Source organism: Melanotaenia boesemani, chromosome 22, assembly GCF_017639745.1.
Source record: "Melanotaenia boesemani isolate fMelBoe1 chromosome 22, fMelBoe1.pri, whole genome shotgun sequence".
NCBI classification, from domain to species: Eukaryota; Metazoa; Chordata; class Actinopteri; order Atheriniformes; family Melanotaeniidae; genus Melanotaenia; species Melanotaenia boesemani.
The window spans coordinates 24,696,252-24,721,622 of NC_055703.1; the positions used below are offsets into that span (position 1 = coordinate 24,696,252).

The window sequence follows — 25,371 nt, forward strand, 5'->3', positions numbered from 1 at the left end:
ACAAAGACCTGGACGATGGAAGCGATGTCTGCCTTTAAGGATTGTTTTGAATGCACTGATTGGAATGCAACGTAAATGCAAATCAGCGTACTGCACCTTACATGTTACTGCTGTCCCTTGCACCTTGAGTAAACATATGTGGGAGTATGTGAATGAATGTGAGAGAGCGAGTATGGGTGTGAGTGTGTGTATGTATGCGCACCATGTGCATGTGGCTCTCAGTGTGTGTAAATTCATTGTCCATCCACCCGTCCGTCCATCCATCCATCCATCCATCGGGTCCATTGGGTCACCACGGCAGCTGCCTAAGTAGGGAAACCCAGACTTCGGTTACCCGGACACATCCACCAGCTCATCTGGGAGGATCCCAAGGCATTCCCAGGCCAGCCGAGAGATGTAGTCCTGGGTCTTCCCCTCAGCCTCCTTCTGGTGGGACGTGCCTGGAGCACCTCACCAGGGAGGCGTCCAGGCCTCCCCTCGGTTTGAAGAAGCAGCGGCTCTACTCTGAGCCCCTCCTGGATCACTGAGCTCCTCACCCTACCTCTAAGGGAGAGCCCGTCTACCCTGCACAGAAAACACATTTCGGCCGTTTGTATGTGCAATCTTGTTCTTTCGGTCACTTCCAACAGCTCGTGACTATAGGTGAGGGTAGGAACGTAGATCGACCGGTAAATCGAGAGCTTTGCCTTTTGGCTCAGCTCCTTCTTCACCACAACAGACCGATGCAGAGTCTGCATCACTGCAGACGCCGCACCGATCCGCCTGTTGATCTCTCGCTCCATTTGTCTCACTGTGTACTATGTGTATAGCTGAAAGGACAATAAAGGCTACTACTACTATTACTTTGGAAGAGCTGCATTTTGTTGAAGTAGGTGACGTGTGTTAAAACTACGTCCTGATCAGTGGAAGGGTCACTTTGCCTGTCAGCTGATGGCTGCTTGCGGTTTATAAACTGGCTGCTGAGGAGATGTTTCTGTTCATTAAAGGACGTCAGAATTCTGATTTTAGTGCTCTTGACCCATGTATGGTTTCATTCTCTGGTGCCACATCTAGAAGTAAACTCTTAGTGTACAACTATCCAAATTTTGTTTTTTCTCCTTATCTTTGGGTCTTCTCTCCTTCTGATCCTTGTTGGTTTTTTAGTCTAATTTACTCTGTTTCTTCACAATTTCATCTCAGTTTCTTTACAATTTTCTTTCTCTTTACCAACCTAAAGCTCTTTTTGTTTCCATCCATTTGCTTCTTATCTTTAATCTTCCCCTTATTCTTCTTTTCTGTTCCTCTTGCTAATTGTTCAACCCTTCTCACTGATTTCATGCTATCCATTTGGTTGTTTTACTTTTTGCTTGTCACATTTTATCTAATTTCTTCTCTTGTTTCCTGCTCAATCAGCATCCTCTCCGTCTTTACTTTTCCCTCATTATCTATTTCTTGTCACAGCACATCATATCTACTTTATCCTTTCCATGTCTCATCCTTCCTATGACATTCTTTCTATCCTCCTCCTCCATTCCTCCCCTCTGGACCATTCCTATAATTCCGTTTTCCACCCAGTGTGTGTTTGTGTGTATATGTTTGTGTGATCTCTTGAGATTTGATGCTTCAGAAGGTTAATGCACACACACAAACACACACTTGCACGCATGCACAGGTAAAACTCACGCTTTGGGAGTAAGGAAGCTTGTTCTTAGCAGCTCCAACATCAGTCATCTGTCAGCACAAGTTTTATCTGTTCATCTCTGCCCGTCTCCCTCTCTGCCTGTCTGTCTTCCTTCTTTTTCCTTCTCTTTCTTTTTTCTTTTCTACCACACACATTTCCACAGAAGCAGCTCGTCTTTATCTTCTCATCGTTCCTCTTCGGTAGAGCGGCTGAATAAATCAACTGCAGGAAAAACCAGAGATGGAGACGGGGAGTTAGAGGGATGGAGGAGGCAGGGAGGAGCATGATGGGAAGTGATATGACAGATAGATGAACTGAATATTCTATATCTTAGTTATTGGTGAAGGGAGAGATACTGCAACATAAATAAACAAATAACAAAATTGCATTTTTGAAACTTTTTGCAATTGATACAGTACTGTGCCAAAGTTTTGATTCATTTTCCATATCAGCTGGAGGGAAAATAGAAAAACAAACATAGTGATTTAGTGAAACGTGCAAACATAAATGCAAATACAGAACATAAGGCAAAAATAGTTTGTAATTTTTTTTGTTTTGCACATATGTAAAATAACTCAACTGAACTTCAGTATATCTTTGCACATTGGCACCCCCTAGTGGCGGCTAATTAAGCATGCATCTTCATCCTGTCTCTTCTCTGAGATCTCTCCATTCAGTAAAAGTCAGTCCAATGTTGACTCAGCATCAGCCAGTGTGTGTTAGGCCTGAATGATGTAGAAAAAAAAATTATTTTTGACTAATTGATCTTTTAAAATCCAACTTCTATTCAGTGTTCATGCAGACAAACCACCACAGCGCCTCATTTTCTATATGAGCTGGAGGATGGAGCCTGAAGGTTACATTACTTCTAGCCCAGGTTTATACTTTGTCTGTGTAGTGAAAACTACAATCTTATTTACACCACATCAACTCATTTCTCTCTACATGGTTTCCGTATTGCACATGCTCAGTTCTGCCCTGATGCAACACACCCACGGACATGTGCATGCACCCGCAGGTGCACATAACAGCAAACAAAGAATGCATTTCAGACAATATGTTACATCAGCCACCTGAAAATCAGACAGAAATCCGTGTTTTTTAAAACTCTACCAGGGAGGTGAAGATGAAAACACTTGTGTTATGCTGAGAACTTCATGTCCATCACAGAGATGCAGCTGAACAAGCTGAATCTTTCTGAGTCATATTACGGCTTAAAACGGATCCAGTAAGTTTTGTAGGTTTAATTAACATGTTATCTGTGATCTGAACGAGATCCACTTTGTAAAATAGACCTATGAGGACAGTTCAGAAGTTGGACTGTTTTCTGTCATTTGTGTATTTTTGTCTCAGAGATAAGGCTTGAACATAGGACGTAACTTTGCAGCTGAGTACAGTTGTCACATGATGTTGAAGCACAAGAAAGACGACAGGAAGTAGGACTGAAGGAGTACATGCTGCAGGTTTGAAACCTGGAGGCGCCTAACATGACTAACATGAAGATTTATCGCACTGCTTTGTGATCTTCTAATTGCAGTGTTTTAATTTGCGGTTTCAATTAAAAAATGATTAATAGTTCAGCCCTAGTGCACATCCAAAACAGCTGGTGTGTTGATACCGGCATGCAACACTGCAGCTGTCATATGATGATCCTGTCTGGTGAAAAAATAAGTTGTAAATTGTGGTTTCTTAGCCTTGGGACATTGTAGGGCAACACAGGCTCTAAGAACGTGCATCAAAACAAGTCAGAAGCAGAGTTTTAAGTTCAGAAAGTTATACAGTATTGCTTTAAACATGTCTATAAGTTGTGAATACATTTAATTCTTTCTCTATTTTTTTTTCTTTTTACCAGGCTTATGAATAAAAAAATTCCAAGATTTCCTGAAACTATAAACATAGTTTCTGTTGAGTTGTTAGCGTAACAGCTTGTATACAGTTCCCTGTATGATATGCTGATCTTTGGAAAGCACCAGTAGCAGATATTGTTTCTTCAAATCAAAAAGCTTTATCCAAGTTCATACATAAACATGCAGGTGGAAACACTGAGGCATGACTGTTCACACACCAATCAGACCCTGAAATAGATGAATGAAAAAGCTTTGGATTAGTTCACTTTTAACGACAGATCCAGAGGATGAGACTAGATGCTGTGCTGAAATGTTTTTCTATTTCATTTACACTTTACAAAAAAAATGTGTGAAAATGCTTTTTTATTTGGTTTCTATTAAAAGAAGTGTCTATAGGGCAGAACCAGAAGCATCATTTCTCATTGAGTGGTTTTTAGTGTTGTGAATTGATCTGCTCAGAGTGCAAAACTGAGCTGCAGTGTTTGTGTTTCTGAGAGTTTTTATGTTTCACTTGAAGGAAAATTTTTTTTCAGCAAGATCACATTTTTATGTGGAAGTTGGAGGTTTTGGGAGCTGTTTGTGTGAATGTGTAGTTATGGATTTGTGAAAAACTCCTGGAGGGTTGGCTGTGGTTGATATTAAGATCTGTGAGAATAATCCACACTTTAGTCTACGCTCTGTTATTCTGTTACTACACTCTACACTGCTGTGGAATTATGAGACAAAGGACAATATAGAAAAAAGAAAATATTAAAGATCTTGTTTCTGAAAGTTGTTCATTCTTTAATCTATTTAATTAGCATCGTTTCCACATTTAATCATTGTGCCCCCAAACTAAAAACTGAAAAAAGAAAATCAAATTGGGAATTAATGAGGTGCTGATAGTATTATTTCACAGCTGGATTATCGTGTGCAGTGACTGATGCGGCGCTTCGACCTGTTAATACAACAAATTAGGAGTTCAGCTGATCTAACCTGCAGCAAATCTCAAGAGGAGCTTCATTGTTTTGCTCAAGGACACTTTGAGATGCAGTAAACAAATTTTGCTTGTTTGGTGCTAAATTATTACATGAACCAAGTTAACTGGTATCTTGGCATGTTTGGAAAGTCATATTTGATGCAGAGATGTGTAAAAATGCTCTGAAGCCTTTTGTTCATGTCTTCTAATATGAAATAAATCCTGCCTTATCCCAGCTGGTCAGCATGTTGTTAACACCATCTTATGTATGTATTAGGGATGTAACGATATGGAAAATCTGATCGATTATAGTGACCATATTATCTGGGTTAACAATATTATCTTGATAATTTGTAAGTGTTGTAAAGCATTTTTTTAAAAAAAAGAAATACATTGAAATAATTTAACTAAATCTTATAACATCCTTATACTAAAATGTTAACAGACAAAATATTAAATTAAAATGAAACTTTCACATTAAAAAGGGGCAAGGACTTGGCACAGCAACAGAAATATTAATTTTCAATTGACCAAATGTGTAAACAGATTACAGGAATAAAGTTTATTTGTCATGTGCATTTTAAAATCTGTTAAACATGTAAACATATGGAACGTAATGAACAGTGAAGCTGATGTATGGTACACCAGCTCCACTTCCGCTGGTCCAGAGGTTGCAGCAAAAAAGTGCCTTCACTTATACTCTTCATTACATCAGCTCTGACCTCAATTTATAACTTGGGGATTTGTGTTTTGGAGAATAAAGTGCGTGATGGCACTTTGTATTGTGACACGGGTACTTTAAGAATCCTCAAGAAACCTCCTTGAGTTTATGTTACAGAAAACATAAGTGGCCATCTGTATCGACTATCTTTCCATTATAAATAACCATAATCGCATCGTTCTTGTATGTTTACATTATGTTACGTTGGTCTATGTTCTGTCGGCTTTGCTCAGTTAAGTTTCGTTGTGAAATACTTAGCCATGTTAGCAGGTATATTGTTAACGTTATTACCTAGTAACTTCTCAGACAGTTAGCTCTTACTAGGAGACTCAAAACGAAACCTAGTTGGTGTTTAGGAGGACATATACGGCTTAAATGTTTGATGTAGTATAGCTATCGTCGTAAAACCTAAAAACCTGATGTTTGCTTACCGTGCATTGGCTGTAAAGCTGTAAATGATGGTCCTGCAGATGGCTCAGGAGCAACTTTCTTTTTATAGTTGTCTTCGAGCAGCTGTTCCTCTGCATTTTTTTAAATATCCAAACTAGGCCCAGACTTCAGATTTAGTTTTCTTACTTGGGTGGAAAATGTCCAGTGTGCTACCACTTTCCGTCATGTTCTCATTCTGTGTTAAAGTGTCGTTACAAGTAAAGCGTTGTTACAAGCTACGCAGTCCCGCTGCGCCTGCATCTGCAAACCCGGACAAGGCTGCTTGTATAGAACAATAATCCACTGCGATAATGAGATTAATTTGTACATAAATGGTAATTCTTATCCTGTAAAAATGAACTGAGATTTACAGTAACATCGGTAATCGTTACATCCCTAGTATGTATGCATGTTTGTATGTATATTAATTTTTACGTCAGGGTAGGACAAGCAAATATCTTTTTCTGCAAGTATACGATAGTTGACATCTTTCCTGCTGCTGTGTTAAAATTTGGAAAAATATCCTGCATTAATAATTTAAATTAAGGATGCACCGAATCCACATTTTTGCAAACCAAGTATAAGTAGATACATGTGAGTACTTGCTGATACAGAATACTAATAAATCCCATGACAGTTAACTGGTAAGAAGTGTGAAGCAGAACACCAGATGCAACAACTGAGTTGTTAATAATGTGATATCTATGAAATGGGTCATCCTGCGGCCATCCTCTAATAAATTCAACTTACTGGACGCCCTACAGAGGCACATGTCTGCATTTACTGGATGAAAAATCACTAGTCAGGTCATCTCACAACAGTGTCTGCGCTGCATCAACACGATGCTGATGGAAGCCAGACCACTTAAACGTTCCTGCCCCACTGATGAACACAGATATGTTTTAAAGAGCTTGAGTTTTTGAAAGCTTTGCTCAGCAGAGGTAACTATGACAGGGAGAGTTGGAGAAATTCGAAGAGCAATCCAGAGATTTGAAGCTGACTGTCATGGAGAAATGTCGCCATGTTGAGGATTTCCTGCATCATCTCAGGTCCATCAATGTCAGCTGTTCCTTTCTAAGTAAGTGTCTTCTGCACCTCATTGCAGGGATTTTTATGTCCTCTTTGGACAATATGTCCACCTTGCTGAAATCAAGCAGCTCTGGTGTGTGTGTGGTGGGAGAAGTTGTTTCTTTTCATTCAGTATTGGTTGATAGTTTCAACTGTTTAGAAATATTTTAATCTCACATTTATCTTTATCTTAAAATGATATGCCACAACAATCTGTCAATAAATAAGGAAATAAATAAGGAAATTAAACCACAAATAACTGAATGAATACATCTGACAGTTTAAGGGAATCAAGGATAAAAAGATCGTTTTTTTCTTTATATTTTCATTTTTTATCTGTAGAATGGCTTTTTTATTCCCTCTTATTTAATTTTTGCTTATAATTATTTCTCTTTATCTTTCCATTTAGTCCTCTAGCTTTAACCTTTATAGACGGGTCAATACTGAAAAATGAGAAATGAATAAATAAAAATGCTCATCCTTTGTCTTTATATTCATATATTGTTTACTATATTTCCTTATTTAAATATCCCCAATAGCAGCAGCCTATAAATAAAACAATGTGAGTAGAAGAGGTGAGCAGCAGATAAGCTGGAGTGATGAGTGAAGATTTACTGAGAAAGGTGAGCTTTTAAAAAAATGAAGGCCAGAACCGACTAAGCAGACTGCTTCTGTTTGAAAATGTCACCAATCCATCAATCTGATAGGTAAAGGCCAGTCCTCTCATTATGGTCTGCGTGTGCATGTGTGTGCGTGCGTCTGTGTGTTTGCTCTTTTAACAGAGAAGGCTGCTGACCCAGCGAACGCAGCAGACACACTGTTATGTGGTGTATTTTAATGAGTGTCTTGGGGGTCATATATAATTCATTTTTCAACAGGTCTGTGAGTGTGTGTGTGTGAGTGTAAAGCAGTAAAGTGTGTCATAAAGTAAAGTGATCCCATGTAAAATGGAAACATAATCTCATTTTAATTACCTTCTGGTTATTAATGAGAGCAGCTGTTTTCTGTATTTCAGTTAGAATATAATAAAATATTATTAAAGGTGTATTCCGCCATGTTTTATGTATGGTAACTGGGATATACTTGCTGTGTATGCACACGTGCACGTCAACGTTCCGCACCGTCTATGTATTTACTTGCTGCAGCATGACCATAGACTGTATGAACATGATGCAGCCTAAATGCTCGATACTGGAGGTCACCACTAGGGGCAGTACACAGCACTTGGACCCGGTTACATTGCATAACACTTTACCAATCTGTGACCAGCTGTTCAGGCACAACTGTTTGTCACCATGCCAATAAAGAGTCCACCCATTCCTCTCTCTTGCCAGCACCGAAGTGCTGATGCTTTTATTTCTAGTAGAGTAGATTACCGTAATGCCCTTCTCTCTGGTCTTCCCAAAAAGTCTATTTCTAACCCACAATTACCCCAGAACTCAGTAGCAGGAGTTCTGACGAGGACCAGAGGGTGCGTTTCAGGTTTGACTTGAAGATTCTTTTAGTAGTTTATAAATGTCTTAATGGTCTTGGGCCTTCTTACTAAACTGACTTGCTTTTAAATTATGAACCGTCGTAGACCCTGAGATCCCCTGATACCGACCTCTTAGTTGTTCCAAAAGTCTTCTGGTGAGGCCACTACAGACCTGGAGTGTAGAACAGCCTGCCAGAGAACCTCAGGGCTGCAGAGACTGTTGCTGTTTTTAAAAACAGGCTGAACCCCCTTTTTTTTTTTAGCTTCGCTTATAGCTGAATTTTATTTGATTTAATTTCAATTTGCACTTATTTAACATGCATAAGGTAGATGCATAAACCTATCCAGCCCCAATGTCATACTGTTTCATACTTTCTCAGGAGCTCTCGTTCTAATCAACAGTCAAACAAACCACAATATTTTAGTAACATATTGATCACAATTAATTTCTGCTTTCCTTTTTTTTTTCTTTTTCCCATCGTAACATCTGACCTGCTTCTAACTGGATGAGTTGATTAGATGTCATGCTCACCGATGCGCTCTCTTGGCAGGTGCACCACCCTTCACTACGACTCCGATCTTCCTCCAACGTCCATCATCATCACCTTCCACAATGAGGCCAGATCCACGCTGCTTCGCACCATCAAAAGGTAAAACACAGATTTTCTCCCCAGTTAATCTCTAAAGTGTTTGATCATAAAATTATGAAACCAAAACCTTATTTGTCCTCAATTCATACTTAAGTTGCTCAGAATTCTTGTAGGATTTTGTCTCTTTAGATTATTTTTCTGGATGTCTGCTGTCAGTCAAACTGAGAATAACACACACACATTTTCATTACGCTACCGATGACCTGACCCTCAGTCTCTGGACCATTGTTCTGTCTTTCACTTTGATGATATCAGCAGGGCATCACACACACACACACACACACACACACACACACACACACACACACACACACACACACACACACACACACACACACACACACATGCGCGTGCACACACGCATTGTCCAAAAAAATCCATACAGTGGGACACACACCTGCCCATCTTGGCACGAGTTCAGCTCATTATTGCAGTCAGTCAGCAGGGGCTAGCTGCGCCTGCTATCACAGAGGACGTTGTGTGTTTAATGTGTGTGTCCTCCCCGTCAGCCCTTCTCAAAGCTTTGCAGTTTTCAACCAATTAAAAGACAATCTGTCTCTCTGGACTCCCTTGCTCCCTTTGGCTCTGCCTCTATATATCTGTGAGCGTATGTGTGTGTGTGGGCTTGATTACTGTTATGATGGAGACCAAAACCTAATTGGACACTAATTTATGGAGACTTTCCGTAAATTTTGCCCCCAGAGGTACAAAGTCATTTTTAAAGGCTTGGTTTTAGGGTCAGCATTAGATCGGGGTCAGAGGTTGTGGATCAGGGAATGTGTTGTGTCAATGAGAGTCCCCACAGGCAATATAAACATGAGGTGTGTGTATGTGTGCGTTTGCTTGCTGGTAATAACTTGAAGTCGTTTATTTGTCTTTATTTTCTGAATGAGAGACATTTCCTCTCACCATGGGGCAGTAATGTGCATCCTCCAAGTCTGCTCAACTTTAAACGCCTGCAGATAAACAGCAATTCTGTCTTAAAGACATTTAATCGTGTTTCATGACATTTTCATTTAGGCTTTTATATTCCTTTTACTTTCCTTTAATATAATTTGAAATGGCAAAAAGTGTTTGTAACTGAGATCAGCCATCACCTCTGATCAGAGAAAAATGTATCATAGAGATGGTTATTCAGCTTTTTTACACAAAGAAGAGATTTATTGGTTGCCCTAGAATATAAACTCACTAGCAATTTTATCATGTCTGTCTTACTAGTACCATGTTGGTCACCCTTCAGAATAGCCTTAATTCTTAGTGTGTCACACTGTAGAGGTTGAAAACATTCCTCAGAGATTTTGCACTTTAACATCACACAGCGGCTGCACATTCATGATGAGAATCTCCCGTTTCACCACATCTCAAAGCTGCTGTCCTAGCTTGAGATCTGGTGATTGTGGAGGCCATTGGAGTCCAGTGAACTCATCGCCATGTTCTAGAAAGCAGTAGGAGATGATCTGAGCTTTGTGACATGGTGCATTATCCTGCTGGAAGTAGTCATCATAAGATGCTATACTGTGGTCATAAAGGGATGGACATGGTCAGCAACAATACTCAGGTAGGCTGTGGTTTTTATATTCATGCCTCCATCAAGGGAAGCAGAGAGGCTGGAGTCTATCCCAGCTGCCATGTGATGAGACACCCTGTACAGGTCATGAGTCCATCACAGAGAAGAAAATGACAAATGAACCATATTAACCATAAATGTTCACACTTACATCCTAGGGTCAATTCAGAATCACCAATTAGCCATTTTTGGACTGTGGAAAGAAGCCTGAATACTCAAAGGGAGAACCAGGAAAGGTGATGGTGCTAACCACCACACCACCAGACTGTTGCTCTTCCTGCGACTTTTCATGAAAATTTGGTCGCAGCTCTTTTTTTTACTCGACTTTGAGACTTGTTTGGTTGGTAGGACCGACTGTCTTTGTTTTAATAACGTTTTACTTGTGCTTAACAGATCCGGGATGTTGGTGTCTGGATGTTCTGAAGCAGAAAAGAGACACTTTGTTTCATTAAAAAACAGCCCTATTATACAGAGTCTCTGTAAGCAGTGCTACTTTACTACGCTCAACCTGCTGCTCCACCCTGCTCTTAATGCAGGTAAATTTAGCTAAATTTACCTGCACGAACAGGTAATTGATCATATCTATCCATCCATCCATTATCATATCTAATCAAGCTAAAAACTGTCCAGCGTAGTTTGCCCATTTAAACATAAATCCCTCCCAAATGCTTAATATTAACTGAATGATGTGATAAATGAAAGAGTGGTAGCTATTTTAATTAACTTGTCAGCTGTATTAGTCACACTACAATGGATTTTGTTTGATGCTACCAACATAAATCAGCCAACTGTAAATGCCTGTCATCAGAAGAGTGTAACGCAATTACATAAAGATGGATAATTTACTTAAAGACAGTCTTTACAGTGTTGCACAACACACAAAAGAAGTGTCATTATCAAGCATTTTATGCTGGCTTTCCTGTTGTGCTTTCAGCTGAAGGAGTGGATGCTTCACAGAAAGTGGCCACTTTGGTAAAAGTGTCTTTAAAAGGACGATGTTAAGCTGTGAAAAGTTGAGGGTGCTACAAGAGATCACTTGCCATTTACAACTTTTCAGCTGACAACAGAATCACCAACAGTATGAAAGAGTAGGTGCAACTGTTTTTTTTTTTTTTTCGTAGAGGCACTTTAGCTTGCTTTAGAGTCTGTTTTTATGGGACTACTCCACAGACGAGTTAGCAGTCAGCAGCAGAGTTTGCTGGCTGTGCTGCAGCAGTTACTTGCTTCTAATGGACCATCATGCTTCTGCAGGTTTTGGCTCATTAGCCACAAATTGTGTGTAATTTACATCACTGTTGACCCAAAGCAAACTATCAATGTTTTAGATTGATGCCCCACCTTAAAGCCAGACCCTGATCTATTCTGAAATTCAGGATCTAGATGCTCGAATTCTCCCTGCTTTGTGTTGTACATTGTGTGGAACCTGAATGCCCTGGGTGGTGGACCATTTTTAAACTCTTTATGTAAAAATGGACAATAAATTTAGATATCCACATTTTCCCCCACTGTAAGGTCAGCAATTAAAAATTATGAAAACTGAATAAGCAATGCAATTAAAGTTGATTAGTTATATTTAGGTTTCTGTAATGAATCTGTAGTAAAGAGAACCATGTGCATGGCTGCAGAGTTGGTGCATAAAGAAACCGTGCATCAGCATTACTGTGTGTAGCCCAGCATAAGCAGTAAGGAAAGAGCACAAACTGTTTCCAGACTCTTCTTATTTGTAGATAAAATCTTTTCCTGGTCAAAGTTTGTTTTTTATAGATAAATGTGATTTTCTACTTTTTCCAGAAAAAGGATGACATTAAACTCAGTAAAGTTTTGTAGCTGCTGTTATAAGATTAAACGGCACCTAATTACAGAAAAGTAATAAAAAGGAAATCATACTAGAGAAAGCTTTAATCGAGGTGGCATGTAGCTCAACTGGTTGAGCAGCCTCCACCATGTTCGGACGTTACAGCTCTGAGTGGCCAACCCATGTCATTACCTGTTTCTAAACACATTTCCTGTCAATCTACTGTCATGTAAAGGTCATTAGAGCCAAAAATCTTAAAAAAAACTTTTAATAATCCTTTTTTAAGGGTGAAAACTATTATGAATCTGCCGGTTCTCCAGTCTTCACTGGATCACGTCTGAAAATAGACAAAAGTATAAGTTTAAATCAAATTCAAGGTCTTAAGAGGCTTTGAAAGAGCATTAAATCTTGAATTGCAGTATGATGGAGAGAGTATTTTTTTCCTTCTGCAATCATGCTTTGCTCTGTGGTTGAATGCCTACAATTACATTATGATAGGGTATAATTTTGGACTTGGGAGCTCGGTGGTATGCAGGCCAAACTCTAATAAGTTTGATTTCCGAGACAAAGATGGGCACTTTGAAATCTTTTCATCTTGTGATCAAAGAGTTGCTTTCTGAAGGAGAGCCTGTTCTTGTCGATATTTAATCAAGGTCTGATCCGAAAATTGATCTCATCTCTCCTGACTCCACTGAGTAAGAGATAAGCAGGAAGAGACAAGAGACAGACAGAGGTAGAAAGCCAGCAGGGATGTTGGGCTTTTGTAGACATACTTGTTTTATTCAGTTGACTTTGTGTTGCTTCATCTTTGCTCTTATAAACGTTTAATAATTTGCAGACATGAGAGCATCAACAGGAAAGGAGAAAGCTTGAGAAAAATCTCTCTCTAGTAACAAATATGATCAAATCTGCGGTGGTGGGGAAATTTACTCATTATCCTCAATTTTAATGACAAAACAACAAATTCTGCAAGAGGGATTCACTGCAAACACCGTAATATTCATTTTACATGCAGCCATGCTGAATGTTGACTGACTAGAGGAAAGAGTAATTAAATGTCTGAGTGTCATGTTTGTTTTGATATCTAACTTGCACTTATTTGCTTTTGTGCACATGCATTCATTAGGTGCTGAATGTGGCTATTTTTCCTCTCTGAGGGAAGCATAATGACACATAAGCACAATGTGAGCCAGGCAGAAAATATTCTGCAGCTGCACAAAGAAATCCCTTTTTACTTCAAGCCAAGTTCACTCATTCACACACTGGTGTTGTTTTATTTAATTATTTATTTTTAATAAAAAAATGTTATCTCTGCCAAACACACTCTTTGGGGCACTTGTGGGGTTCAGGTTTCAGGTTTTTATCCACTTCTCTTTGAGGATTGAACTACGTTGACCTGCTCTGCTGCCAAAGCTATGACCACCCCAAACTAAAAGAAGAAAATGACTCATGTCATAGAAAGACTCTTGTAAATGGACCTCTGACTGTGATAAAACCATAATATCTGAACTCAGATGTTTCTAAGTGAAACACATTCAGTATGTAGCATGGACTGCATTTCCAATTCATAAGTGGACTTTTAAACCCACTCCTGCATGAAACAGCCTCTCAGATACATCATCAGACCACTGTGAGCTAGAACTTTGAGCGAGTACAGTGTGTGAAGCTCTGAGCCAAAAACCTGTTTGCACTGAAAATGCAAAGGCTGCCGGTCCTGTAGTTGTGCCCTAAAACCCACAATATGCTGCATCCTGCTGTGAAACACTCCCAAGTAGGACTGTGTGCTGTTCACATAGAAGGAGCTAATTGCATGATGACAAAAGTTGTGTGCCAATAGCAGCAAATAGCAGGAAAGTATTCAGATATGTGCATGTAATTGCACATCACAGCAAACAAAGCATAACAATTGCATGTAAAACCATCTAAAAGTGGTGCTTTGCCCATATAAGGTCATTTCACTTTTTTCCCCACAAAATTAAAATCCCATTTTTTGCATAACTATGTATGCCTTACAGTTTTAGTCAGAATCAGAATAATTAAATTGAGATAAAAGCGCTCAATTTGACGTGATTAAAGCAAAAAAAGTTGCACTTACAGACTTTTACACCAACAAGCAGTCACTTCCACTTTCACTGTCACTTAGATTTAATATTGTACAAAAAAAAAAAAAAAAACATTATTTTGATTCTTTAATTTTTATATTTTCTTTAGGAAGAATGTAATTACTAAAGGGAGAGGCTGTAAAATAAAGTTATCCATGTAATCCCTCATTGGGGCTGTCAGAGCGTTTGTAATCCAGCTGAGCAGCCTTCCTGCTCGGCTCAGCAGCCAACATTCATCGGGGGTGGAGAAATGCCACTTCTAGGTCAGCACCAGCTCAGCACTTTCTGACTCAGTGGTCCTAAAAACACAGAGTTAAGAGTCCAGATCACTTCCTCCACAACTTATCACTCAGGATCTATTAGAAAGAGGAGGAGGCAGATTGATAGTCTTTGCTTTCTGCTGTAAGTTCAGTATTTGATGAAGGCTGCTGTGCCACTCACTCATCCACTTCTCATCTAATTCCATATTAGTCTTATCATGGGCAGTTTTACTGAAAGAATAACTCACATTAGTTATCCCAGTACATCCACTGAATGCAGTTTATTTGTAATCAGGTGGCATTTAACACTGATTAGACCACATTTGCCAAATACATGAATTCAGCTTAAATAACAGATTTGTTCAGAGTAGTCAGGATTCAGTCAGGATGCTGAGCATTACACATCATTAATACTGAAACAGTTTATTGCATCTTATTACCATTCAGGGCTTGTATGCTGCATAAATATACACTGATGAGCTTTTACATACAGCATCCTCTAAATAAACAGTCATGAGTGGAAAAAGATATAGATCTGTGTAGATGAACAGGGACAAACAAGGTCTTTGATTTCAGACTCACACTGATGAATTTAGATGTATAGCTCTGTGGATCAGCAATGATGAGGCAGTATTTACTGGGTGCTGATGTATAACATAATGAATCACGGGTGGTCAGACAGGACAGAATGTATTGAGTGGCTGAATCAGGATTTCTTTCCAAGAACACTTCCTGTTGGTTTGCTGGATCAGGCTTTCTAGAGCGAGATTTATTCAAGATGCCACAAGAAAGCGAGTGTAGATTGTTTTAAAATGCATTTAGAAAATTAACCCAATCATGGATCAAGTTTAACAAGAAGAGGGACTTCTTTTCTCAGATATTCACCTTTGCATTTGCAGAACATTTCCATTCTGCTGTCAGATGTGTTGATAGAGAAATAAGCTGGAGAAAGATGACAGGGCATGGATGAAAGAAAAGAGTGGTAGTTCCAGAGCTGGAGAGAAAAGAGTGATAAATTACTTCTGTAAGGGAGAGGATGGAAGAACTGGGTGTCAGCTGACCAACCAGGCAGAGAAAAGGGAAGGAGGGAGGACACCGAGCTGAGAGAAGAGTCTGATTTAGAGAGGGTGAAACAGAAACAAAACGTGGGCTTGAGCAAAGTCTAATAGGGCATAAACAGGAGAAAAAATACTGAAAACAAACAGCTGATTTACAACTACAAACACCCCATTCACGAAAAGCAGAGAGTGGCAGTGAGTGTGATTTTGTTGTAACCAACTGAGCAGAAGAAAACTGGTTTCCAACAGCTGAAAGCAGCTCATCTCAGGTGTAATAAATCCATATGTCCTGAGCAGCAGAGAAGCAAGACAATCCAAAACCTGTAACAGAGGCTTCGTTGCTGTTCAAAAAACACATCTGCTGCCTTCATGGAGGCACTGCAGAGTTTTCTGTGAACAAAGGTGGAAAACTATATGTGGTTTAACCCCTAAAACTCCACTAGATCATGGAATCTGAGAGCATGCATATATGCTTTAAAAAATTCTGTGGAACCGTAGCAGGTATCTCTGTGGGGTGATGTATAGCTGACCTTTTAGGCGGTCTATGGAGGTTTTCCAGACATTTATATCCTGGTTCACAGGTTTACAATCCAGCTGCAAGATGTAGGGTATGTGGTAAATCCACATTTTTGTATTTTTTTATTTAATTCATGCTACTTCTAATCTTAATTTAACTGATGCATAGTAAAGCTTTGAGGAAGAGGATCAATGTAGTTATTGCTGCCACTGACATGTCTCTCAGTTCGGTTATTGTCTTTTATGAACAAAGGATTTTGGTAGCAGCTTTTATCACCCTTATCCAAATTGCCTCACTCCACTCTGAGTGCACACACAGCAAACAGAGGTGGCTCCTGTGGGATCTGAACCCGTCGCCCTGCCAGCCGTGCAGCAGCACCCATTTAGCATCAGCAACACTCTCACTGGCAGAGAGTGGGGTTAAATTCCCAGCGGGGCCACACACACAGCTCTAAAAATGCTCACTCTCCAGGCACTTTGGATGAAAGCGCTCTCTAAATGGCAGATGTAGGTAATGAAAATTCCTCTGAAAAGAAAAAACCTCCTTCCCTAAAATTGATATATAGAGTGTAGGAAATGAGTGGTGCAGATATAGAGCTGTTATTCTGTGGCAGCCGAGTGCGGTATTGTCAGTGGTGATAATATTTTCTGTGAACTCAAGATAGCTTCTCCCTCAGCATGCCTGAGGAGAGGTTAAGCCTCATAGCTAGTGGCCTGTGAACCAGAGAAAAGGAATTCCTGCATGTGTGTTGTTGTGTGTGTGTGTGTGTGTGTGTGTGTGTGTGTGTGTGTGTGTGTGTACTTGTACTTAATACATTGTGAGGACCAGTGTGAGTTTTTAACCAACATAGTGAGGTCATTTTTACAAAGTGAGGACATTTTGGCCGGACCTCACTTTGACATCATCTAAATCACTTCCTGATGCTACATAGATGCTACCCTCTAAGTTTCACAGTTTGTCCTCAGAATGCTAGAAAACTGCTTTTTTCAGCAGGAAAATTCACACAGATTTTGCTCTAGAGCTCCCCTACTGGGGGCCGGGATGTATTTCGCCAATATGACTCTAGGGCTCCCCCTACTGGCAACTGTGATATATTAACATTTTTGTACAATACTTGGACAACTCTTTAAAAAAAATTTAAAAGCAACCCATTTATAGAAATAACTGTAAGAAAATAATCATTTTTTGAACAAATGACTTTGGGAACTATTGTAAAAAAAAAAAAAAAAAAAAAAAAAAAAGAATCTGTAGTGGTTTCCAGTATAGTTACTAATGAAATGTTCATATCACAGTTATTTCTTTTTCTCCCAGACATCTAATTGGGCCTAAAATAGCTATATTTATATATTTGGACTTGTTTACTTGTAAATGTTGTAGTAACAGTCAAAGAAAAAGAAGATCCTCTTTTTTCGGTCGGCATCACATTTGATTTTGTTTATTCAGATTATCTCCAAAGAATGTTGTTATGCCATTACTGTTGTGCAGCATAAATTTTTATTAGTCTAGAGTTAGTTCCACTCAGCCAATGAGCAAGAGTTGTGGAAGCTTAGTCCCACTCTTGTGACCCTACTGGTTCAAAATTTAAATCCACATGCTGGCATTGCATTTGGCATCATATACACTACTGGTCACAGGCTCCTTACAAATAAATAAACATAACAAATTTGCACAACACCTCAAAAGGCGGGACATATATGATGAAAGTTTTGTATTATCAATGTTGACATCCATATTAATAGTAGTAGTATATATCCTTTAAATGCTGATGCAATTATAATCTGGTTAGAATACCTATTCATCAGTAAAGAAGATAATAGACTGATTTCAGAAAGAATTGGATGGCAGGAGTTCAACATTTGAAAAATGAAGCTAAAGGAAATTGGCATGAACATGTTTGTAAAACTTACTTACTTCAAATTCAAATTTCACAATAATAAACTATAATATTCATGAAATATCCAATTTACTTTAAGTCAAGCCTTTACATTTAATTTCTGTGGGTTTATCAGTGGGGTTTGTGTGATAATCCATCCTACCATATCATGTATTGAAGAAGCAGCTGCAGATTATCAGTTGAAAGCAATGCGAACTATCCTCCACAAGGTCCAGTAGAGTCGACTCGCCATTGGTTCACTGGAATTTCTGCTTTTCATTGGATTTTCTCCTTTTGAAAATTTTTTGGCTGAAACATCGAACCATGACCTATAGATATAGGTCATATTGCCACATGAGAACATCCAGACTAAAGCATCAACATGGCATTTTATACCAACTATGATATCTTAGATATTGGTATAACAATTAACTTATTTGTTCTGTTGTACATTTAACCCATAAAAGCCTGACGTGATATATTTGTCACATACAGTTTCTGAGACATTTTCCTTCAAATTATAGTACAAACTTTGCTCAAAATCCTGTTGAACACAATCTAATACTTGTCTTCTGTCCCCTAATAGATACCCAGAAGCAGAAAACCACATTATAATATTTTTAAACTATATATCCCCTCCAAATGTTAATTCTTTTTGTTAGATTTTGTTAAAGGGCCTAATAAAGACCTCATATTTTTTAAAAATTGACTTTTCATTTTTTCATGGGTTGGGCTTAACGGGTTAAAGTTGCTATGGTTCAAATTTAGTATATAAAACAGTTAGGATTAAATCAACATTTAGTGCTTTCAAAATAAGTTACTTTGATTTAAGGATTAAAGTTTAGCGTGTCAGCTTTTTAAAAAGTACTTGGCTGTAACTACCATTAGCTTAATTTCCATAAAATAAAAATAATTAAAAGAATCTCTACAACAGGGAGTAAATTAAATCAGGACAGTTTTCAGCATTGTCTGCTTGCCATTTGTCCAAACTCAAATAGAGTAGTGCATTTAATGAATCTTCAGTCTACAGAAATCCATATTGCTTAGATTATTTCCACCTAAACCACATGCTAACTGTGGTAATATACCTTGATGAAATTTTACATTGTGATCATTAGCATAGCAGCTAGCACACTTTGTTGCATTTTTTTTCATTATCTAAAATGAAGCTTTTAATAAAAGTTTCCAGAATCTGCAGTACTCACCATTTAACAATATGAATGTCTGGACCTCTGACAGGGCAACAGAGTTTAATTAAACCTCACAGCACAATAATAAACAAGTAAGACTCTGAGCAATTCTGGCTTCCTGCTGTAGCATGGGCATTGGAAAGATGCAGACAGCCCAGTAGCAGGCCCACGGCTGACAGAGAGGCCTGCAAGGTACTACTGATTGGTTAGATTAAACCAAATCAAGTGATATTATTGGCCTACCAAAATGCCAATCATATAACCGGAATAAGTTAACATCTCAACATAATTCAAAATTGAGTTAATATATTATCATATTTACAATGTGATATCTTTGTAGATATGCTTATTTATATATTTATTTCATTAAGTAATTTATGGTTATTGGTTGCATTATTTGAATTTTATTGCACATTTGCAGTTAGAATGTTTCTTCTTTTCCAGAGATTTTATTTTATTTTATATTGTATTTGGTAACAGTAAAATTTCTTATTTGGTCCTTGCAGTAGTTGCTCATTCAGGTGTTATATAAAGATTGAGTTGTTAAACTTATTCTATTAATCATCTGGGTTTTTTTTTTTTGTTTGTTTTTTTGGTTTTTTTTTTGTAATGAAACTGGAATGATCTTGAATGAAGGCTAAGGTATTTATTAAAGAATGTTGTACATCGTACATGCACAAAAATATATTTGTTAAATGTATATATTCAACATATAACACCAGTCCTATACTTCAGTATAGGTTTTGAGGGCATATTGCTAAGCCTTGTATTCCTAGCAGCAAGTAATCTAATAAAGTATAGTCAAGCAGGGGACTTTTCTGTATAATTTATCTAAGTATGACGAGTTTCCAAAACCCGATTCATGCCCATCCCTCACCTTATTTCCTGCATACCTGCAAGTGCAAGGTTAATCTAGGGCAAAGGTCATTTCAATTAAGGGTGTCCTTTTGAGCCTAGTAAAGCCATCTTTTGACCCAGACACTTGAAATTTGGTACACTGCTTTGTGGCAATGACCTGATTATGCACATAAATATATTTGGTGCCGGTAAGTCAAAGCAATCTAGAGTTATTAATAAACAGGGAGGTTTTGTGTTGCCTTTATGAAGCCCTTTTTGCCTAGTAAAGCCATTTTTTTTTCAAAAATTTTAAATTGAGCGCACATGTACAGAAGCATGCCCCAAGCCCTATTTTAAAAATCAGCCCGCTTGCCGCAACAATGCCTTAGTTATGCCAAAATAGTTTTTGAACATACCATTTGAGGGTACCATTTGACCCAAGAGACCCCAAATTTTGAGAATAATTTTCCATGTCATATAGAAAAAAAAAACTTGGTCAAATGAGTATGCAAAGGCCAAGAGGGTGTCAGGGCAATCGACCCTAACCCAGTATTGCTCTGAAATGATTTACACAAAATTACTTTGTAGGTGGCCCAAAGTTCTGAAATTTTAATATGTTGTTCGGGTACCCGATACAACTAGATTGACTTTACTTTGGGACCGATCGACCCCATACTTTTTGAATGGCAGCCATTTAAACTTAGGTGTGTCATAATATTCAACCCTGTGTAAAGTGGACAAAATTAGCTAAAATGTCTCCAAAATTGGCTCAGAACTTTGTGTCGGGGGGAAGAGAGGGGTGGAGCTGTCAACTGATCACCACCTGTTAGTGTGTTGGCTCAGATGGTAATGGAGGATGCTGGTCCGGCCTGGCAGACCCAAATGTGTTGTGAGGGTCTGCTGGGAACGTCTGGTGAAGTCCCCTGTCAGAAAGAGTTTCAACTCCCACCTTCAGTAGCTTTAACCTCCAACGGTAGCCCCAGCAGCTCTCACTGGCTACCCATGGCCTCCAACTTTACACCCTGCGGCCCACCATGTCTGCATCAGCCCACCCGTGGGACCGCCAGCTGAATGACCAACAGATTTCCAACACAAACTCCAGCGGCTCTCACTGGCTTCCCAAGGCCTCCAGCTGTACACCTAGTGGTCCTCTATGCCCACTGGAGACCTGCAGGCCTCCATCTGGAGCCCCACCAGCTCTTATTGGCTGCATAAGCCTACCCGCGGAACCTTCAGCCACTTTCCATGCCCACTAGGGGAAATACTAATAATATTAATAGTAATATTAATAGCTAAAACATGCTAAAAAACATATTACAAGAAGCATAGAAAGACAAATCAATGTGTATGCAGTCACCCTGGGCCTACAGAGTAGCTTCACAGTATATGGAACTGTAAATTCTCCTCAGTAACATAAACCTTTATTTAAGTAACTTGATTGATTTAATGTAGGAAGGATCAGACTTTAAATGGACCCAGCATGTTGAAAGAACTGGCCCAGCATGAACCCAACGGGTCCTCCCTACATTCCATCTTCAGTATTGGAGAGATGATTATGGGGGAGTGATCCTTGGATGGATGATTTCCCTTGCATGGACTCGTCTCTTTCAGATGAGGCTGAAATGGTGAGCTGGCTTGGTGTACTTCTCAGATGGAGGGTTCACCTGAGAGGACACCATTCTGGGGGTCCAGACTGGCAATCTGGGCACCTCCAGACTGACCCAAGTCTCAGGGGTCTGCATGGACCACGGTGTTCGCCAGAAGGAGACTAGGCCGTAGACAACCTCGTTTTACACTGTCACTGCCGGCTCCACACATGACGTCTCCAAAGTCTCCACCAACTCCACACCTCATGTCTGCAGAGTATCCACCGGCTCAGAGGTCCACATTTCCGGTGTTGCCACCAGCTCAGAGGTCCACGTCGCCAGTGCTGCAACTTCCAACACCGGCTCCCAGGCTCCTGCCCAGCTCTTCAGGGTCTCACACCTGCGCCCAGGTCCTTTCCAGGTCCTCAGAGTCCGACGCCTGTGCCCAGGTCCTGTCCAGCTCTTCAGCATCTGACGCCTGCGCCCAAGTCCACGTTGACTCTGATTCCTGTTCTTGAGGAGGTCCCTGGTCAAGAAGCCTCTCTTCTGGTTCCTGTTCCTGAGGGGGTCTATGGTCAAGACGCTCCTCTCCCACTTCTGGCTCCTGTTCCCGAGGAGGTCAGTGGTCGAGACGCTCCTCACCCACTTCTGGTCCCTGGCTCCGAGGGGTCTCAAGTCGAGATGCTCCTCACCTGCTTTTGGTTCACGGCTCTGAGGGGGTCTCGGGTCAAGACGCTCCTCACCCGCTTCTGGTCCCTGGCTCCGAGGAGGTCTCAGGTTAAGACGCTCCTCACCTGCTCTTGGTTCATGGCTCTGATGGAGTCTCAGGTCAAGAATCTCCTCACCTGCTCCGAGGAGATTGCTCCTGTGCCGCCACCTGTGGTCCACGCCGTTAAGGAGATTGCTCCTCCTCTGCCTCTGGCACCTGGGCTTGCCATAATGTGGATGATACAGAGCCCCCTAGAGATTAAGTTCCTGTCGCTGTTCCATTCTGCGCGCTTCCTAGAGATCCAGTTCCAGCCTGCATGTCTTCCAGAGGTCCAGCTCCTGTTCGTGCAGCCCTCTGGTCATCCACCAGATATCCAGCCCCAGTCCTTTCGGCCTCCGGGTCGACCTTCAGAGATCTGATCCTGCCCCAGTCTTCTCGGCCTCTGGATCGACCTCCTGAGCTAAGTCCTGGACTGTTGTGCTTGGGCCTGGTCCCTCCTCCGGACCCCCTCCGCCCGCCAGGCTTGAACCATTTATTTAGTTTGGACTTTGTTGGTGGTGGGGGGGGACTGTCATGGTTCCTCTGTTGGGTACTGGTCTGTTGTTTGGTTTGATATATTTTGATCTTGGTTTATAGTTTGTGGTTTTTGTTTTTTTAGTCCTGTGTTGATCATGGTTTAGGGTTTTGGTTTGTCATGTTTAGTTCTGTTTTGATCTTGGTTTCCAGTTCTGGCTTTTTTCTTGTTTAGTTTTCTGTTTAGATCATCGTTTGTGTCATGTTTTAGTTTTTGTCTGGATTTTGGGTTTTGCCACGTTTAGTCCAGTTTTCCTGTTTTCCCTCTTGTGTTCCTGTGGTTTGTGTTTCTGTCTCATTAGTTTACCTGGTCTAATTACTCATTCACTTCAACTGTTCCTTATTACTCCCTCTGTGCATATATACCCCGTGGTTTTCAGTTTGCCTGTGTCAGATCCTTGTGGTTCATCCTTGTATTGTGTGGTTCCCTTTCCCTGCTTTTGTGGAAAAATAAACCTTTTCACCAGCACCATTCTGCATCCTGCCTCATTCTCCCTGTGCTTGGGTCCTCAGCTCTGCCAACATAACATTCATTTACTTAAGAAATCTAATTCTATGGCTGAGAGTTTATCAGACAGACTGAATTGTAGAGTGAGATGGCATCACGGGAACAGATAGACAGTTAGACACCAATGGATTCATTTTTACAGAAGTTTAGATTATGTTATTTAGTGTTATGGTGGTGGGGCACGACAAGTGGACCGACAGTCTCTAAGCGGTGTAATGACAGACTGAAATCTACGGACTGGAAAGTCTTTACAATCAATCAATCAATCAATCATGATTTTTGTTATTTTTCATATTTATTCAATGATTTGCTTTTAATATATTTCTCTACTCATTTATTAATTAATTTATTTTAATTTGTCCATACATTTCCTTAATAAATAAATCACAAATTTTAACGTTTTTTCTGAACTGTTTAATGAGGTGTCTATATTCATAATTTTAGGATTTGTTTGAAATTCTGTTTAGGGTGACAATTTAAAGGAGAGCACCATGAAAGGGTTAATGAGGTTTAAGGTTGAGTTCTCAGGGTGAGAGCTGTGCCTGTGTGTGTGCTTCCCAACACGCTGATGTGTGTTGATTACTTGACCAATCAGAGGTCGAGGAGCGAGGTGAAGAGTTCAGGCTTGTTAAGACCTGCCTGGACACCTGCGTCTCTCCCCTCCTTCAGCTCGTCTCCGATATTCAGCATTTAACATGGACAGATTTAAGAGAAGACTTCGAAATTTAAGGAATCACCACCAAAAGTGCGAAGAGAGATTTGAAAATGCTCGGGTAAGTCATTTTTTCTTTGCACTTATTTTGGTTTTAAAGTCACTTTGTGTAGTTTATTAAAACAATGACAGTGGCAGTGCAGAATTTACTAGTGTTAATTTAGTTATCCAAAGTAATGATTAGGAAGGAAATTGTTTTTTTCTTTTTTAAATGAGAGGGACAGGACTTCTCCAGCCTCTCAGCTCCTCTCCTTTAATCTCCTCCTGCAGCTCAGTCCCTGTTTCAGCGCATTTACTATGAAATTACTTCGTATTTTTTGTTGCTAATTATGAAAAACAAACTTCATGTAAGCAGATGCAGCAGGCAGTTACTGTTACAGTTACTACAGAAACCCAAATGAGATGCAGAAATGTCAACATGAACACGTGACAACTGCTATCAATGCTCCATGCTCAGCTCAGGCTGCTGTGTGGCCGTGGCCCTCTGTACGGTTTGTTTAGGCTATATTTAAGCTAAATGAAAACATACTGCATTAAATGGAGGCTCAGAGGTAACCTGTGGCTGTGGAATATGTGAGGAACATGCAGACAACATATGGAGAGTTGCACCTGCTGCTGTTGAAGTCCTGTTGAGTTCACCTGGCTAACTAAACTTCCAGCAGCCAAAATATCTGAGCAGATATATGAACTAATTACTGCTCAGTTTCTGTATCAAACCAGGCTGGGTCAGTCTGGACAGAGGCCAGTTTATTCTGTAAAACAGTTTTCAGTTTGCATGAAGAAATAATAAATAAATGAGGCTGAATGCAGGCTGATGTTAGTTGGTTTACTATGTTGTTAATGTCAGGTTGTTAGCTTCACAGCATCACCTTTGGCTGCTGTAATATTCAAAGTCTGTTCGTTTAGTTATTTATTTGTAATAATATTGATTTGTTTTCACTCTTAATGATGGTGATCTAATGAAAGCCCTACGCCTCACAAAGCACAGAATATCCAGTCAGACTTTTGTTACATTACACAGCTATATGTTTGTAAGATTTATATGTTTGATTTCTGAGCTCTCAGCCATATAAGGACATTGAAAGACTTGTTGTTCAATCACTAATGTGATTGTAATGGTAATATAGTAGGTAGGCACAACCTAAAGCAGTCTGATCAAACTGCCTGAAATGTTCTGTAAAAAATGCAAACAAATTTGTTTATACAGAGAATTAACTGAAAGAAAGTAAGAAAAAAAGACTTAAATGTGACTAAACTGTGTGATTGTTTTGTCTATA

The 25,371-nt window shown here is 39.7% G+C and overlaps 1 protein-coding gene across 1 annotated transcript in view; it reads left to right on the forward strand.

Annotated features, from left to right (window-relative positions):
• The window catches only part of galnt14 (UDP-N-acetyl-alpha-D-galactosamine:polypeptide N-acetylgalactosaminyltransferase 14 (GalNAc-T14)), a 242,583-nt gene that overhangs the window by 126,231 nt on the left and 90,981 nt on the right, over nt 1–25,371 (forward strand). The window contains exon 3 of the mRNA XM_041975516.1: nt 8,709–8,807. Within this exon, the coding sequence (XP_041831450.1) occupies nt 8,709–8,807 (99 nt within the window). The remainder of the gene's footprint in view (nt 1–8,708; nt 8,808–25,371) is intronic.